Source organism: Myotis daubentonii, chromosome 1, assembly GCF_963259705.1.
Source record: "Myotis daubentonii chromosome 1, mMyoDau2.1, whole genome shotgun sequence".
Classification (NCBI taxonomy): domain Eukaryota; kingdom Metazoa; phylum Chordata; class Mammalia; order Chiroptera; family Vespertilionidae; genus Myotis; species Myotis daubentonii.
This window is the reverse complement of record NC_081840.1, coordinates 109,953,412-109,970,539: the sequence shown is the minus strand read 5'-3', so window position 1 is coordinate 109,970,539 and position 17,128 is coordinate 109,953,412. Positions and strand designations below refer to the sequence as shown.

The 17,128-nt window shown below is 46.4% G+C and overlaps 1 protein-coding gene across 14 annotated transcripts in view; it reads left to right on the top strand.

Annotated features, from left to right (window-relative positions):
* The window catches only part of PML (PML nuclear body scaffold), a 66,744-nt gene that overhangs the window by 18,484 nt on the left and 31,132 nt on the right, over positions 1–17,128 (top strand). For 6 of the 14 annotated variants that reach the window (XR_009447666.1, XM_059657372.1, XM_059657347.1 and 3 more), the window contains exons 3-7: positions 6,940–7,520; positions 9,004–9,074; positions 14,829–14,966; positions 15,322–15,574; positions 16,600–16,652. Coding sequence is in view for 13 of the 14 variants with exons in the window: in XM_059657372.1 (XP_059513355.1) it covers positions 6,940–7,520; positions 9,004–9,074; positions 14,829–14,966; positions 15,322–15,574; positions 16,600–16,652 (1,096 nt within the window). In the remaining variant the exon portion in view is untranslated. The other 8 variants (XM_059657442.1, XM_059657433.1, XM_059657413.1 and 5 more) reach the window with 5 other exon arrangements.

Here is a 17,128-nt window from a genome sequence, read left to right as displayed (position 1 = left end):
AATTCCTGCTTTGGCATATTTTATAACTTGGATTTATCCTGCCAAAGCTGTTAGAGTTGGTGGGGTATTTCAAGATTGGCATGACTAAAGAGAAGAACTGCCTGTTTATACCATGTTACTTAACTCATATTGTATGAAATTATTGTTACCTTAATTATTAAGTACCATTTTTCTTATTTGTGGTTTTAATTAAGTGATTGTTTTAGCTATTTCTATTTCTTGCCATTTCATTTCCTGAAATTAGATCAAGTTTAAATAGCTTGATAATCACTGTACTTATCTATGTGATAAACTTTGTCTTACTGTCTTGTAACATTTACTGGCATGTAAATTCATGTTGCATTAATATTCACTAATATAATTGTAGTGCATTATTACAAAACTCAATAAATTTCCCCAAGTGACCTAACTGTTCCCAAAAGTGAATCTCCTTTATGAACATATAACTTATATGATGCTTTAAAAATGTCTTGCACTTGATACTCTTCCAACTGTACTTCTGAGGTGCATCGTTGCCATCTCCTTAGCATATGACAATAATCACATTTTAGAAATATCGTCTTGGTGGCACTGGGAAGGGTTGATTAGAGAGACCAGAGGCAGTGCGGCCTATTAGGGAACAGTGCCCAAGGAGATAATCCCTATTGGGGCAAGAACAAAGGCAGTAGCAATGGGAACTCATTTAGAACCAGGATTCTGCCTTAGTGACCTTTATATCCTATCCCAACACCTGCACATACTAGTAGTTGGTACTCAGTAAATGAAGATGGAATCAACAAGGCAATGATGAGTACTTGCTGAAGCAACAGAGGACAGGGAGGAATCTGGAATTCCCCCTGGTCTCTGGCTTGAGTGACCTTTGAGTCGTAGATAGTGCCACTCACTGCCATAAAGAGGGCAGGAGGGGCAGGGGTACCACACAGCAGTGCATCTGCTACCTACTGAATGAGTTATGTGGCCTAACAGAACATTGTATGCCATGGATATACTAGCCCTATGTCTTGGGAGCAGGGACCCACATAGAAAGAGTAGGGAAGAAAAAGCACAAATTTTCTTGTCCTCATTCATACATGTGGAGCCAGCATAAGACAATAGTGTGAAACAGATGAGGTTTCTTCCATTCACCTTTCCTTGCTGCTTCTCTTAACTAGTATCTTTAGTATCTTCCTCTCAGAGCCCCCAGATTCTCCCATCTCAGTCACCTTCTTCTCAACCAATGAATAGTTGGAAGAGGCAGGGCCATAGGAATAATGCTTTCACTCTCTACAGGTATCCCAGGCTCTATAATTACCTACCTCCTCTCCTGGCTTCAGGAGTCTTATTTCCTCCACGGTGTCACCAGGGCATAGCAGGAAACCAGTCTGATTAAATGCATTCCATACAACGGTGTAAATGACTGATGGGTCCCTTTAACTGCCCTCTAGCTAATTATTTGAGTTTCCAAAGGAGGCTGCTCCTTTTGCTACTTCTCCAAAGTGAAAGCTCCCAGTCCACTCTTGTGAGGGGGCACATAGAGGTGGTGAAGTGGGGAGTTTTTCAGTTGCTGTTCAGGCAAAGCCCTGAAGTCGTACTCTGGGCTGGCTGTCCTCCATTAATCCTATTTTTGTAGGGCTTTTGCTTCCTGTGTTTCTGAGATACCCTATTTCCTAGAACAACAGAAGTAGCCTCCTGCTCTGGTCCCAGCAGGAGGTGCGGCTGGACTGGGGTGGCTTGTCCATCCTGGGAAGGGGACAGCCCAGGGACCCCACTTAGTGGTGACGTTTCCTTACTGTCTGAGGTTGAGCGGTTCACCCACCAACAGTGGGGCTACCCATGTGTATATGTGTAGTTAATGCCCCCTCCTTTTTAATGGCTCCAGAATGACCCATGTGTACCTGGCACCATGCTGGTCACCTCACATACACCAGCCTATCTTTGTCCTTGCAACAAGTCTATGAGAGAGGCATCTTTTTTTTCCCCAAATATATTTTATTGATTTTTTACAGAGAGGAAGGGAGAGGGATAGAGAGCTAGAAACATTAATGAGAGAGAAACATCGATCAGCTGCCTCCTGCACACCCCCTACTGGGGATGTGCCTGCAACCAAGGTACATGCCCTTGACCAGAATTGAATCTGAGACCCTTCATTCTGCAGGCTGACGCTCTATCCACTGAGCCAAGCCGGTTAGGGCGAGAGAGGCATCTTTATCCTCATTTTATGGATGGGCAACTTAAGACTCAGAGACAGTAATATACTCAGAGTAGGCTTCTTAGCTAGGAATTGAAAGAGCTCAAATTCAGGAGTCTATCCTCCACCAGAACTCAAACCCTTTATGCTTTCAGGTGGTCTCTGGCATGACAGTCAGAGGCAGCTTTAGGATGGGAAGACAGGAAACATGTTGGGGTTTCATGTAAAATATTAACAATGTAGTCAATTCACTGTACAGCCATAAAGGGGTAAGTGAAACAGTACATCTCAGGGAAGAGGAGAAAGCTTTGTGGTAATTCCTAGAGTGGATATTCTTCAAGGGTTCCCCATTGACTCCTATTTAAAATCCAAATTCCTTTGCCTGAAATTAATTTTGGAAACTTTTGGAAAATCTAAATAGGTGAAAAGATAAAGAGGTAACTCTTATCAATATACACCTTTTATTTTCCTTACTGCTATCTCTGTAATCATCTAAAACAAAATAAATAACTCTTATGTCCCTTAACTTGCTTTTCTTACTATAGGATGCCATGAATATCTTTCCAAAAAATATACAGTTTTGAGTTCTTAGATAGTTGCATCTGTTGACTGTATGACTTCTTCCATTCTTTTATGGTTATAAGGTCTTTACTATTATGAGAATAGTCAACTATAGTATATCTATGGAAGCATCTTCACATTTAATTCTGTGAGTCATCAGAATTAATGTATCATGGAGTGTGTATAAAGCAAAGCTCTAACTTGATCCCCACCCCCCACCCCCCACCATACCAACCATTTCCCCCTGATTCCAATTGTTGAAAACCCCTTTAATACCCATTAGTTTGGCATACTTTCTTCATTGTATAAACTATTCTTGTAGATGTCAGAGCCTATTTCAGGGCTATCTGGTCTGTTCTGCTGATCTTTCTCTTGAATTTAATAATGCAAGTTCTAGAATGTGTTATAGAACTAGTTCCACACTTTTAATAATGAAAGTTCTATAATGTGTTATCTAGCAGAGAAAATTCCCCTTCCTTACACTGATTTTTCAGAAATTTCTTACCTGTTTGATCCATTTATTCCATCATGCGAAATTTAGAATCAGTTGGTTAAGTTTCAAAATATCATTTGTAAACTTTTGCTAAAATCTCCCAGACAAGCTGCAGCTGGAGACAGCATGCCCCAAACCTGTCAATAAAAGGCCCAAGACCTGACACTAGCATCAGCCTGCCTTGCTTCACAGCTGGGCCTCCAAGCCCAATCCAAGTAGCAAATAACAGCTGTCCGTAGATCTTTCTATAGCTCCTGCCAGGTGGCCCAAGCAGTGGCTGACTTTGCACCTCCCTGGAGGTCCTAAAGCCAGTGCACCCAGTGTACAGCCTCAGACCATAGCAGATTACAACTCTACACATCCACAAGCGACACACACAAGAAGCAGACTCAGTGAGCACCAAAGCCCCACTGAAGCAAGTCCTGCTCCATAGGGGTGTTTTCTGCACAGCATCTCCCCCACTATAGTTGCAGCTGGTCCCCATAGCCAATTGGCTTAGAAGTCAACTCCTCCCAGTTACACCAACAGCAATCAAGGTTCAACTACAAGACTATGCACACAGCCCACACAGGGGCGCACCTAGAGTGCCCAACTCAGGTGATTGGGGAGGCTGAGCCACTAGGCCAGCTGTGGGCAAACTATGGCCCGCGGGCCGGAACCGGCCCGTTTGAAATGAATAAAACTAAAAAAAAAAAAAAAGACCGTACCCTTTTATGTAATGATGTTTACTTTGAATTTATATTAGTTCACACATACACTCCATCCATGCTTTTGTTCCGGCCCTCCGGTCCAGTTTAAGAACCCATTGTGGCCCTCGAGTCAAAAAGTTTGCCCCTCCCTGCACTAGGCCCTACAGGACACATACTACATTCTACCAATCGCAGGAGCCATAGCACCTCTACCTAGTACATAAAAACAAACACAGGGAAACAGCCAAAATGCAGAGACAAAGAAACATATCAAAAATGAAAGAAATGGAAGCAAACAAACTACTGGATACAGCGTTCAAAACCATGGTTATAAGGATCTTCATGAGACTTTCAAGGATCTTAGTGAGAATGTCAAAGACATGGAAAAGGACCAGTCAGAAATTAATACAGTAACTGAAATAAAGAATAATTTACAGGGATTCAATAATAGAGTAGAGAATTCTGAGAATCAAATCAACGATTTGGAATATGAGGGAGCAAAAAATACCAATCAGAAGAGCAAAAAGAATCCAAAAATATGAAGATGGTGTAAGTAGCTTCTGGGACAACTTCAAGTGTACCAACAATTTGCTTTAGGGGGGTGCCAGAGGAAGAAGAAAGGGAGAAAGATATTGAAAACCCATTTGAGGAAATAATGACAGAAAAATTCCCCTACCTGGTGAAAGAAATAGACTTACAAGTCCAGGAAGTGCAGAGAACGCCAAACAAGAGGAATCCAAGGAGGCCCACACCAAGAGACATCAGAATTAAAATGCCAAGAGCAAAAGACAAAGAGATAATCTTAAAAGCATCAAGAGAAAAGCAGTTAGTTACCTGCAGGGGAGCGCCCATATGACTGTCAGCTGAGTTCTCAACAGAAACTTTGCAGGCCAGAAGGGAGTGGCAAGAAATATTCAAAGTGATAAATAGCAAGGAACTACAACCAAGAGAATCAAGCCCTGACACTTTACCTTCTTGGGTGACTTTGGAAGGCTGAGAGCCAGCAACGCTGAGGACCAGTGCCTGATTGGATTCAGGCAGACTATCAGGCTTTCTGTTGTCAGTTCTAGGACAAGTTAATCTCAGTAATTGAGGCCAAAATGGCCCCGGCTAAGAGCCTTTCTCCTGGCCTTAGGTGGGCTAATGTATTATCATTGCCGGTTAGAGTAACAATATTTCTGGGAAAGTAAATAACAATATTTTTCCTGGTAATATATGAAGCAGTGTTGCAATGGTTAAGAGCATGGACTCTGAGCCAGACTGCTTGTGTTTTTATATTAGTTTGCTATTGCTGCTGTAACAAATTACCACAAACTTATGGGCTTAAAACAATACAAGTTTATTATTGTGTAGATCTGGAGATTAGAAGTCTGAATTGGGTCTCATTGAGATGAAATCAAGATGTCAGCAGAGTTGTCTTCCTTCTAAAGCAGGGGTGGGGAACATCTGGTCCATGGACTGTATGGGGCCCTCGAAATCATTTGGTCTGGCCCTGCCAAGGCATTAGGGGTGAGTTTAATGTTTGACCACCTGTAGCAGGCTAATTTTTAAGCTGACAATTTTGTATGGCCCAAGAATGATGTTATAAATATCCAAATGGCTCTTGGCAGAAAAAAGGTTCCCCACCCCTGTTCTAGAGGCTGCCTGCATTCCTTGACTCATGACCCACGCCCTTACATCTTCAAAGCCAGCAGGATAGTCTCACTTTGACCTCTGCTTCTATGATCACTTCTCCCTTCTTTCACTCTCTTGCCTCTTCCCTTTCCTTTATCAGGCCTCTGTGATCACATTGGGACCATCCTGATAATCCAGGATGATCTCCCCATCTTACGATTCTAAATGTAATCACACTTGCAAAGCCCTTTAGCCATGTAAGCTACCATATTCACAGGTTCTGGGAATTGGTACACAGATGCGGGCCATTATTCTGCCTACCACAGTTTGCATCTTACCACTTACTAATTGTGTGACCTTGGACAAGTTGTTTTTTTTTCCTCTTGTTCAGCTTCCACATTTTTAAAATGGGCATAATAGTTTTTACCCCATAGGATTTTGGGAGGATTAAATGAGTTAATATTTTATCATTTATGATTGTGTCTGACATATGGTAAATGCTATATAATTATCTGCTAGCTGAAATCTATTAAAAAAATAAAAATATACACATTCTTTGATCTAGCAATACTTTTTTTGGTCATCTCCATCCTAATGGAGGCTACATAAAGTATTGTCCATATTAGCCAAAAAGAAAAAGAAAGAGGAAAAGAAAAAAATGCATAAACAGGAAGTCATTGTTATGTCTGTTAACAGGAGAATGACTGAATCAGTTGTAGTCCATCTGGAATATAATGAGCTATTAAAGAAAATACATTAGCTCTATACTTAAAAAACCCAGAACAATATCCTGAATGAAAGTTATATTAGAGGAGGAAGTTATGCATGATCTCATTTTTTAGAGCACAAGTATCAACCCCCCAAAATTGCTGTATTTATTAGAGCCAACTTTTAAACCTCTGAATGTCTAATTTTCTTCATCTGTGAAATGAGGATAACAATCATTCTCCCCTAACTGGCTAGATCTAGCAAGGATGAAGTGGGATGAAATGTATCAAGTCCTTAGAATCCTGCAAGCAGCTGCATAGTCTGGATATTTGTGTTAAGTGGTTTGTTTAAATGGAGAGAGGTGTGAAAGGATGTACCCAGGATGGTTACCTGGTTACCTCAGACGTGGGGAAAGGAAATTCAGAAGTGGTGGGAAGAGATGATTGATGTTTTAAAAATGTCTTTGCATTGTTTCATGGATGGACACTACTAGCCACCGTTACTTTAGTAACTTCCATATTCTGATGTTTTATTGGTAGTTTGGATACTACCACCATAACAACAAACACTGAATTGGGGAAAGCACAAACCTGGAAACATACCATGATTCAAAATTTGTCATATTTTTGAGAGGAATGAATAAAAAAGGGGGGGAGGGGTGGGGAAGCAGGAGAGCCCTAAATCAGGCCTGCCTTTTATGTCCGCAGCATCTACTGCCGAGGCTGCTCCAAGCCGCTGTGCTGCTCTTGTGCGCTCCTGGACAGCGGTCACAGTGACCTCAAGTGCGACATCACCGCAGAGATCCAACAGCGGCAGGAGGAGCTGGACACCATGACGCAGGCATTGCAGGAGCAGGACAGCGCCTTCGGCATGGCGCAGGCGCAGATGCGGTCAGCTGTTAGCCAGCTGGGAAGCGTGCGCACCAACCTGGAGGAGCTTATCCGCGCACGTGTACGCCAGCTAGTAGCCCATGTGCTGGCGCAGGAAAACGAGCTGCTGGAGGCAGTGAACGCGCGGTATCAGAGCGAGTACAAGAAGATCGCGGGCCAGTTGGGCCAACTGGACGCTGTGCTGCAGCGCATCCGCACGGGCAGCGTGCTGGTGCAGAGGATGAAGCGCTATGCCTCGGACCAGGAGGTGCTGGACATGCATGGCTTCCTGCGAGAGGCGCTCCGCCGCCTGCGCCAAGAGGAGCCCCAGAGACTGCAAGCCGCTGTGCGCACTGATGGCTTCGAAGAATTCAAGGAGCGCCTGCAGGACCTCGTCTCTTGCATCACCAAGGGGACAGGTAAGCTGGCCTGTTTACCATTTAGAGCTTGTGCCTTGCTGCTCCCCGAGGGAGGCGGGGCAGGAAAGATCATTTCCTGTGACAGAAAGGGAAACGGGCTTTTTTATTGTCTCTTGGGTTTGACCACATCGTAGGTTCCAGGACACAGGATAAGGTGGAAAGGAGCCCCTGACCTGGGGCTGCAGCCGCTCAGAGGGGTCATGTTTTACTAATGTACAAGACCCTGTGAATTAGCTGTGATCTTGGGACCCTTGGGTAAGTTAAGAAACTACGATGCTGAGAACTAGACCCAATATCATTTTAGCCCCAGAGGGACCGACCACTCCGGGAGATTCTCTTAAGCCGCCTGTGTTCAGCAACAGAGAAGTCAATTGGGATATGAGGTCACGCAGATGTGTATTGGGAAAACCCCCTGGGGTGACTGGGTGCTTACCCCAAAGAACACTATGGCTCAGTGGAGATTATTTGCCACCAGAATGGCCTGCCATCTGGACCAGCTGCCACTTTGTGGGCCCTGCCTGGTATTGGGTACTTGGGAGGTGGAAAAGAGCAGACCAGTTCCTCACCTCAAGTTGTCCAATCCAACTGGGAGACAAAATGGGGGCATATCACATAGCTGGAGAAAGAGACAGGGCTTGGCTCTGCAGTCCAAATTCAGGTCTTATAGCAGCTGTAAAGAGCTGGATACTGCAGGGGACTTTCAAGAAGCTTTCAAGGGGTGGGATGTGCGAGGGGGCCTCCAGGGTGAGGAGGCTTTAATGGCTTTTTGAGCAAATCTCTGGGGTGGAATCTGAGCTCTGGACAGCTGGTATGAAAAAGGGGAAGGCAGCTAAGAATCTGAAGGCCCCAAGGCAGGTGTCAGTGAGAAAGGGCTCACTCCTTCCTGCCATTGGAGCTGATGGATATGGGCTCACAAAAGTAAAGTCTAGAGTGGGCACGGACTTGTGCCTTCTCCGTCAATGCAGTGAATGTTACCCCGTATACAGGAAATGACCCCACAGACGTTTAGACAGCTTGCCTTGGGGGTTGTAACTGGGCAGTGACAAAGAAAGGAGTTACATATTTTAATCCAAAGCATGAGAGATTTAGATTAGATTTAATAAAACCCAGGCTTCAGGTCAGAAGAGTGTCATGGAGAAGACAGCAAGCAATAGCACCTTTAGCATCGTTCACATATTGCTTTGGTGTTGGCCTAGACATGGAGAGAGGTGTACTTGTTTGGGGCCAAAAGCAAGTGCTCACTGATGCTAATGCCACCCCTTTCTCCCTTCTGGCTGGGTTCATGCCCATTGCAGTCAGGGAGCTTTCCTTCCAACTCTTAGCCCCTCCATGGAGTGCTCCAGTGTTGTGAGAGGCCCTGGAGAATGGGTATCCAAGAAAAGCAATAGGCACCTTCCCCCCTTCCCTCTTTTACTCTCCCAGGCCAGGAGCCCTCTCACCAGGAGTGTCCCTAGCCTGCTTTGACCTTCTCTGTATTCTGCAGATGCAGCTCTACCCAGGAGAGCCAGCCCAGAGGCGACCAGCACTCCCAGGGAGCCTTCTGACGTTGATCTGGTGAGATGGGTTTGAGGTCTGGCAGGGAGGCGGTACAGTCCAGAAGGTCAGGCAGGTTGAGAGTTCCCCTATGTCAGAAAGGAAACCGAGTTTTGTCCCTGTATCTGCAGGTGATAGAGTAAGGAAGATAACCTGGAAAATGAACAGCAAGTGGCTGGGCTGGAGTTTTCAGTAGGAGAGAGGATTGGTGGCTTTCTCTGGGTTCCTAAATGCCACAGTAGCTCTTGATGGGACATGAGCTCTCGATGGGTTCAGGAGCAGTTAAACCTTAGGAGTGGACAGAAGACAAAGGAGGTGACCACTGATGGGCACTCCTGATGACCTCTCCCTTCCCTGCACCCCTTCCTGGATATTTGAGTCTTTTCAGCAGATGGACCTTTCCCTCTTCTTCCCCCACACATGGTTCTTGGAAAGAAATGGAGAATGAGGCCATCCAGCAGCCTGGGGTCGATTGGTATGATTTCAGGGTCAGCATATATCCAAGAACCATAGTTTCTCAAGAGTTGGAAGCTAACGATCCCTCCTCTAATGTTTGCGTTCCCTTTGCAGTGCCCCTGACCTGTCACCGTTCAGCTTTCATGCACACACCCTTAAGGACAGGAAGCTCACTCATTTTTGAAGGCTGTCACTCCCATCTCTGGACTGCTCTGACTTAGAGTGTTTCCCTGGGTAAAAATGCAATGGCACCCCTCTGACTTGCCCTCTTGGGTGCTTGCATGCATGGCACTCTCCACCAGGATCAGTTTCCTCGGTTCCTTCCCGAACCAGGTATCTGGTCTCCTCCCCATCCTGCTTATCCAAGTTTGCATGTGCCTGCCTGTCCAGAACTGATCAGACATCCATGAAAAGCAGGTCTTCTGGTGTGGGTGGTCAGGGTGGCAAGCCTGCCTGGATTTGCTTTACTATAGCATGGCCCATAGGAGAGGGAGAATGGTGAAGGCTAAGGCAATCGGGAAAGGCTTCCTGGAGGAGGCAGGACTTTTAGATATGAGTATTTTACAGCTAAGAGAGAGCATAGAGTCTAAACCCCCCCCCCCCCTTTACAGAAGATGAAGCTAATATCCAGAGAGAGGGTGTGGCTTAACCAGAGGCCTGGGGCGGGACTAGAAGCCAACTCCTGCCTTGGGTATCACATCCCTATATACTGTACATAGCTCCAAAAGTGACCAAAGGGGAAAAAAAAAAGACATTTTAATTGTTGGATAGGAAATATAATCATATGGTCAGAAATAAAAACAGAGAGAGAAATGTCTCACTCCCATCTTTTCCCCCCATCTGTCAGTTCTTATGCTCACATACCTATCTTTTTTTAACATTACATTTCCTTCCAGAATTTCTTTATGTAATTATAAGTAAAAACAATTATAGATATTTGCTTTTTCTGTTCTCTTTTTGCACACAGGTAGCATAGTACCATGTATACATAGCATTGTGCCCCAGGCTTTTTCACCCCATCAAATATTCCTTCCTGGTGCCTTTTTGCACTTACATGGTGGACCACTGACTATAGCATGCTTTATTCAGCCAGTTCTCTGTTGATGTATATTTAGGTTGTTTTGTATTACATACAGTGCTAGGATAATGTCCCCAAAGAAAGCATATGAATAATAGTGGAAAGTGCCCTGGGCCCACAGATCTCAGCTGTCTTCCAGGTGCCAGTTGCTAGTTGATGAACAGCAAGAAAGCCCATACTGTCCGTGTAAGGTCTAGGCATTTTGCCGTGTCTTTATCTTGAGGTGACTTCTCACTACCCACTACTAAGTAGTTTGAACTTGGAGCATGAGAAGAATGCTCTTTTTTGCAGAGCCTCTTGTGGTCTTTAAGTAATAGGCTAGAGGAGAGGGTAGGTAGGCAGGTGGAGCTGGGAGAAAGGAAGGGAGTAACACTGTGAGTGCAAAAGACGAGTGAGGCAGCTCCAATGAGGCAGGCAGGTCTGGTTTGTTCCAGGAGAGTCATGCCCATCATCCAGGAGGAAGGCAACTCCTAGATCCACGTCCCTGTCTGGGCCTCTGGTGCCAACACTCATCCCTCCTGAAACTGTTGGTTAACTTTTATTACAACGGTATGCCTAGGCAGAGATGACACAACATGCCCACAGGTGTAACTAGGACTTCTGGGGGAGTGGGGTAGCTCGGGCATCCCCTCTTTTGTTTCTCATAGACTTTTTTTGCATTGATGTTACAATACTTTAATGGAAAAAATAAAAAATTTTAAAGCTATGAAACAATTATAAATCAGTCATCATATTTTTTTTCTTACTGAGCCTCATGTGTCCCCTGCTTCGTTAATATTGGGGGTGGGTGTCAGGGAGGGTAGAATGGAGGCAAAGGGGAACAAACCCTGCCTTTGAGGAGTTCACGGCCCATAGGGAAAGGTCTTTTACTGACCAGCAGCCTGTAGAGCCAGACATGAAAGGTAGAGCAGGATCTTTTCAACTTAAAAAAGAAAGTTTTTTAATGGTGACAAAATACATGTAACATAAAATTTACCTATAAGTGGATTGGTGGATTATATGTTAATGTTATTTTTAATTTGTTGAGGAACTGCCCTGCAATTTTCCATAGTGGCTGTACCATTCATTCTACATTTCTACCAAAAATTGGGGTTCCAATTTTTCCACTTTCTCACCCATACTTATTTTTAATGTCCCCATTGATATTTTAGAGAAAGAGGGAGGGAGAGAGAAAACATCTATGGGAGAGAGAAACATCGATCAGTTGCCTCCTGCATGCACCCCACAACCCAAGCATGTGCCCAGGGATGGAGCCTGCAACCCAGGCAAGTTCCCTGACTGGGAATTGAACCAGCCTTCTTTCAGTGCATAGGACGATGCTCAACCAACAGAGTCACACTGGCCAGGGCTACTTTTTTTTTTTTTTAATATATAATAGATGGTTTAAACTTTTTGGCCCCCACCCATTGTAAAAAATATATTTTTACATCTAGCCTACACTCTGTAGAGTAGACATACACACATACCTTTAGTTAAAACAGAAGTTTTGCAAAACAAATGACACTTATACATGGGATTACTATATTTCCTGTTCTATGTAATATAAAAAATGCGGGTCATGACCCACTCGATTGCTTTCATGATCTACTAATGGGTCACAGTAAATATAGTTTGAAAAACACTGGCGTAGAGCACTCACTATAGACTGTGCACTTCCCTGGAGTCAGAGATTGTCCATTCTCTGCCCTTCCCCCACACAGACTTCATTCTCTGATCCCAAGACAACTCTCCTCCCTTTTTGTAAATATGTTGTGCAAAAGAAGCCCAGGATTGCCATAACCGGTTTGGTTCAGTGGATAGAGCGTCGGCCTGCGGACTGAAAGGTCCCAGGTTCGATTCTGGTCAAGGGCATGTACCTTGGTTGCGGGCACATCCCCAGTGGGAGGTGTGCAGGAGGCGGCTGATCGATGTTTCTTTCTCATTGATGTTTCTGGCTCTCTATCTCTCTCCCTCCCTCTCTGTAAAAAGAAGAAAAAAAAGAAACCCAGGAATGGGGGAAGAAAGAAGGAAGTCAATCATTATAGCAGACAGCGGAGGAGCCCACAGCCCACATCAGAGCACTGATGATACCAAAAAGAGCACTGCCTGGCTCCGGTCCGGTACCCGGCACGTGGCCCCCTTGTACTGGGCCTTCCCTGTCTACCCCAGCCTGGGTTTGGCCAGATCATCGCTGGTGTCCTCTGAGAGTAGGCCTGGCCACATCTTTCCCCACACAAGAGGGGCAAAGCTTGTCCCAACTAGGAAAGTATCCCGGGCCTTGTAGTCTCACAGTTGGTCACCTGGCTTTTCCAATGCAGCTCTACTTGATGAAGGGCCCCTCTGCTGCGATGGAATGCCTTGCTTTCACCCTGTGGACAGACTGCGTGCTCCTGACTGATGATCATCACATAGAATTAGAAGCACCAGTGGTCAGGAGTGTGGGCCTCTCCTTTCAAAGGAGCACTTCCCACATCACTCACTCATTTTTACAAGCCGTTCAGCGTCACACAGTAGGGAAGGGTGGCAGGGGATGTAAAGGACACAGAGACTGAGGAAAAGCAAGTTGCGCGGCACTGGAAGGGAACTTCCATTTCACAGCGCTGTTCAAACCCTATTAGGTCTGTGACCGTAGGAAATAATTTCCTCTCTCTTGTGCTTCAGTTTCCTTCTCTGTAGATTTGTGATAATCATAGTGTGGTACTTACCTCTTGTTTTAAAACTATATTTTTATTGTGGTAAAATTCACGTAAGGAAACTATTTTATTTTTTTAATCTTTATTATTGAAAATATTACATATGTCCCGTTTTTTCCCCCACTGGCCCCCTAGAAAACTATTTTAACCATTTTAAAGTATAAAATTCAGTTACATTTAGTACAGTCACAATCTTTTTCTGTTAATCCTCACCTGAGGATATTTTCCTATTGATTTTCAGAGAGCGTGGAAGAGAGTGAGGGAGGGAGAGAGAGAGAAAAAACAACAACACATCAACATGAGAGAGACACATCAATTGGTTGCCTCCTCGACCAGGGTCGGGGATTGACCTGCAACCCAGGTACATGCCCCCGACTGGGAATTGAACCCCCAACCCTTTGGTAGTGGGCTGATACTCTAACCACGGAGCCACCAGCCAGGGCTACACTCACAATCTTGTACAACCATCCCAACTATCTAGTTCCAGAATATTTCCATTGCCTAAAAAGGAAACCCTGAAGCCATGAAGCAGTCACTCCCCATTGTGCCCACCCCCACCCCCTGGCAACAACCACGTTGCTTTCTACATGTATACATTTAGCTATTCTGGATATTTCACATAAATGGAAATATACAATATGTATCCTTCTGTGGCTGGCTTCTTTTCACTCAGCATAATGTGTTCAAGGTTCATTCATGTGTGTGTATCAGAATGTTATTCCTTTTTATGGCTGAGTAACACTCCACTGTATGGGTGCGCCACATTTTATTGGCAGACATTTTGGGTTATCGTGAATAGTGTTTCTGTGAACATTCATATGCAAGTTTTTGTTGAAACATGTGTTTCCTGTTCCTTTGGATACATACATAGGAGTAAATTTGTTGAATCATGAAAATTCTGTCAGACTCTCTGAGGAGCTGCCTCTACTTCCTTTAGGGATGGGTACATGAAGTACCTGCACTGAGCCTGGCACAGAGCGGTAATAAAAACACTGCCATCACCATCAGGTACTAAGTGCCAGGTGCTCTTTCTAGCATTTTACTTAGTAATGTACTTCATCCACACTGCCTGGGGGGTAGAGAGCATGATTATTCCCATTTATAGAGAGGGCCTGAGGCCCCAGGAGTTTTAAGTGATTTGTCCAAGATGCGTTAGTGGCTATTCTGACACAGGCAGAGTTAAAGCCCCTCGGGCAGAGTGAAGGCCACAGGGAGGCCAGTTTCAGCTCAGTAGAAGGGTGTCCTTCCTATTACAACTTGGCTGCTGTAGAGGAACTGGCTCCTGCAGCAGTGAGCATTTTGTTCCTGGAGCTGTGGAGGCTAGATGTCGAGCAAGCCTGGAGGAGTTGTTGAGCAGTGATTCCTGGATGCCAGCACCTCAGGGTCATGCGGTACAGACATGGAGGGTGTGGGGAAGACTCCTGGTCCCTAAGGCTTCTAGGCTTTGGACTGAACAGCCTGTACCTATGGCTGAGTGAGGCCTTGGGAATTGGGCTGACCCTAGGCCTAGGTTCCCAGCCCTTATCCTGCTGCATAGTCATTTCTGATTCTCCTTTTCTGACTTTGCAGCCAGCAGGGGCACAGATAGCTCAGGTGCAGGCCCTGGGGCTGGCTGAGGCTCAACCTGTGGCTGTGGTACAGTCGGTGCCTGGGACACATCCTGTGCCAATGTACGCCTACTCCATCAAAGACCCCTCCTGTAGAGAGGTAAGTTTTCTGCAGTCCTGCCTCCCCTCCTGAGAGCCCAGATCCCAGCAAGCAGTAGGACGTGGAGTTGAGTGAGAACCCAGACCTTAGTCAGCACCTGCTCTATGCCCTTCCTTTCCCTCCGCTGCCCTGTCAGGAAGTTCCCTCTACACTAAGCGTATGAGCCACTCCCAGGGCAGGCAGAGGCCGGTGGATAGTAGGCAGGGCCAGTGTGCATGGCAACCTGGGAGGACTTTCTGTGTGGAGAGGCAGAGAGGAAGGCCCCAGCCCCCAGCCACCCAGGCCTAGGTCTCTGCCCACCACCTTAGGGCCCCTGGAGACTCCTGACCCGGCACTGTGACTTCCCACTGCACAGGAGGTCTCCAACACAGCCACGCCACAGAAGAGGAGGAAGTCCTGCCAGACCGAGTGCCGCAGGAAGGTTATCAAGATGGAGTCCGAGGAAGAGAAGGAGGCCAGGTTGTCCCTGAGCTCCCCCGAGCAGCCCAGGCCCAGCACCTCCAAGGCAGTCTCACCACTGCCCGTGGAGGGGTGCCAGAGCCCTGAGAGCCACACCGCAGGAAATGAGGAACTCACCAACCATGAGACTGGCGACCCTGGGGAGGCAGGTAGGGAGGTCAGGGACAGCAGAGGCTGAGGCCTGCATGCTGTTTTCCAGGGGCTGGGTGGGGCCCCTCTTCTGCATCCTGACCCACCCAGGGAGCCCAAAGCCAACAGCATTCCCTGTGTCCTGCCCTCAGCTGCTACCAGACGGGGCAAGGAGAGCCCACAGTTTGCCTGGGGGGTGAGAGTGCATGTGGTTTATTTCACCATGTGCTTCGCTGGGATTCCAGCATGGGGAGCACCAGGAGCTGAAGGTCACAGTTCCGTAGCTCCTTCCCCCAACACACTCGTGCAGAACCTAGCACCGTGCCTCTGCACAGCCTGGGTCTCCCCATGAAATGTTTGTTTGGTGGGTGTCTAGCACATTCCCAGAGAGGACTTGAGTAAAGGCCATGGACCCATCTGGTCCCAAATTTTTCTGCAAAGGCTACCGCCTGAGGGCCCTCATTTGTCCTAGATATCTTTCAGGGACACTGCCAAATAGGAAGTCCTTTGGCAAGACTAGAGGTCAACCCTTAATTCTGGAATGTTCAAGACAGTCCAGCCTTGTTCTCGTTCTAGGTCTTAGCCCGGGCCCTGACCCTGTTCACACACCCAGCTCTAACTGATATTCCTTGCTCACAAATGCTATTGGTAAATCAAAAGGTTTTAACTAGATATAGGCTATTTTTTAACTGAACATTCTCACAGGTGTGAGAATTGGAATACACCAATGAGCTTCTTTAGGATTCCAAAAGGTTCTAACCCAGGTGGTGCTTGTCAGGCCTCCACAGGGAGCAGATGCTGCTCTCAGGGTCAGCAGCTGAACCAGGTATTCACAGACAGGGCCCAGCAGGCAGTCGTGGAAAGCCACTGTGAATAAACAGATCCCATAGGCACACACGGCGAATGTTGGCATCCCCTCTTGCAGGCCACACATCACCCACCCAGTCCACTGGCCAGCGAAGGTCCCCACGGGAGAACGGGGTGGGGTGGGTAGGAGCGGGCGTTCCCAGCAGGGCCTGACGCTGCCTCCTCTGCCTTGTTTCAGAGGAGCGCGTTGTGGTGATCAGCAGCTCCGAGGACTCAGATGCTGAAAACTCGGTGAGTGGCCCAGAAGTTTGGCCCGGGATTCCTGCCTCCCCCCATTCCAGGGGACACAACCACAGCAGGTGACTCTCAGACCTGAGCTGTCCTGAGGATAATCTTCAAAGGCCTGTGGGCCTGGACCACTCCAGCCCTCCCTCCAGATGAGGGGCCTTCAGTAACCATATATTCTCTTCTTAACTGCTGATAGAGTGCTTCCTTCCAGAGCTGTCTCTTTTCTGGACTAGGCATTGCCTTTGTTGGGAGCTTCCTTATGTATTTCTGTCCCCTCCTCAACAAGGAGGGTGGACACAACTGAGGGCCAATTTGAGGGATTGTAAGGGCACAGGGCAGCACCACGTAGGGCTCACACAAGCAAATTTCACTCCAGGTAAGAAAGAACTTCTTTAAAGCCATCCAGTAATGGGACAGTGGCTTGTGGGTTGTGACCCTTCTGTCCCTGAGGTTTGTTAATGGGCAGTCCCCTGTCTAGG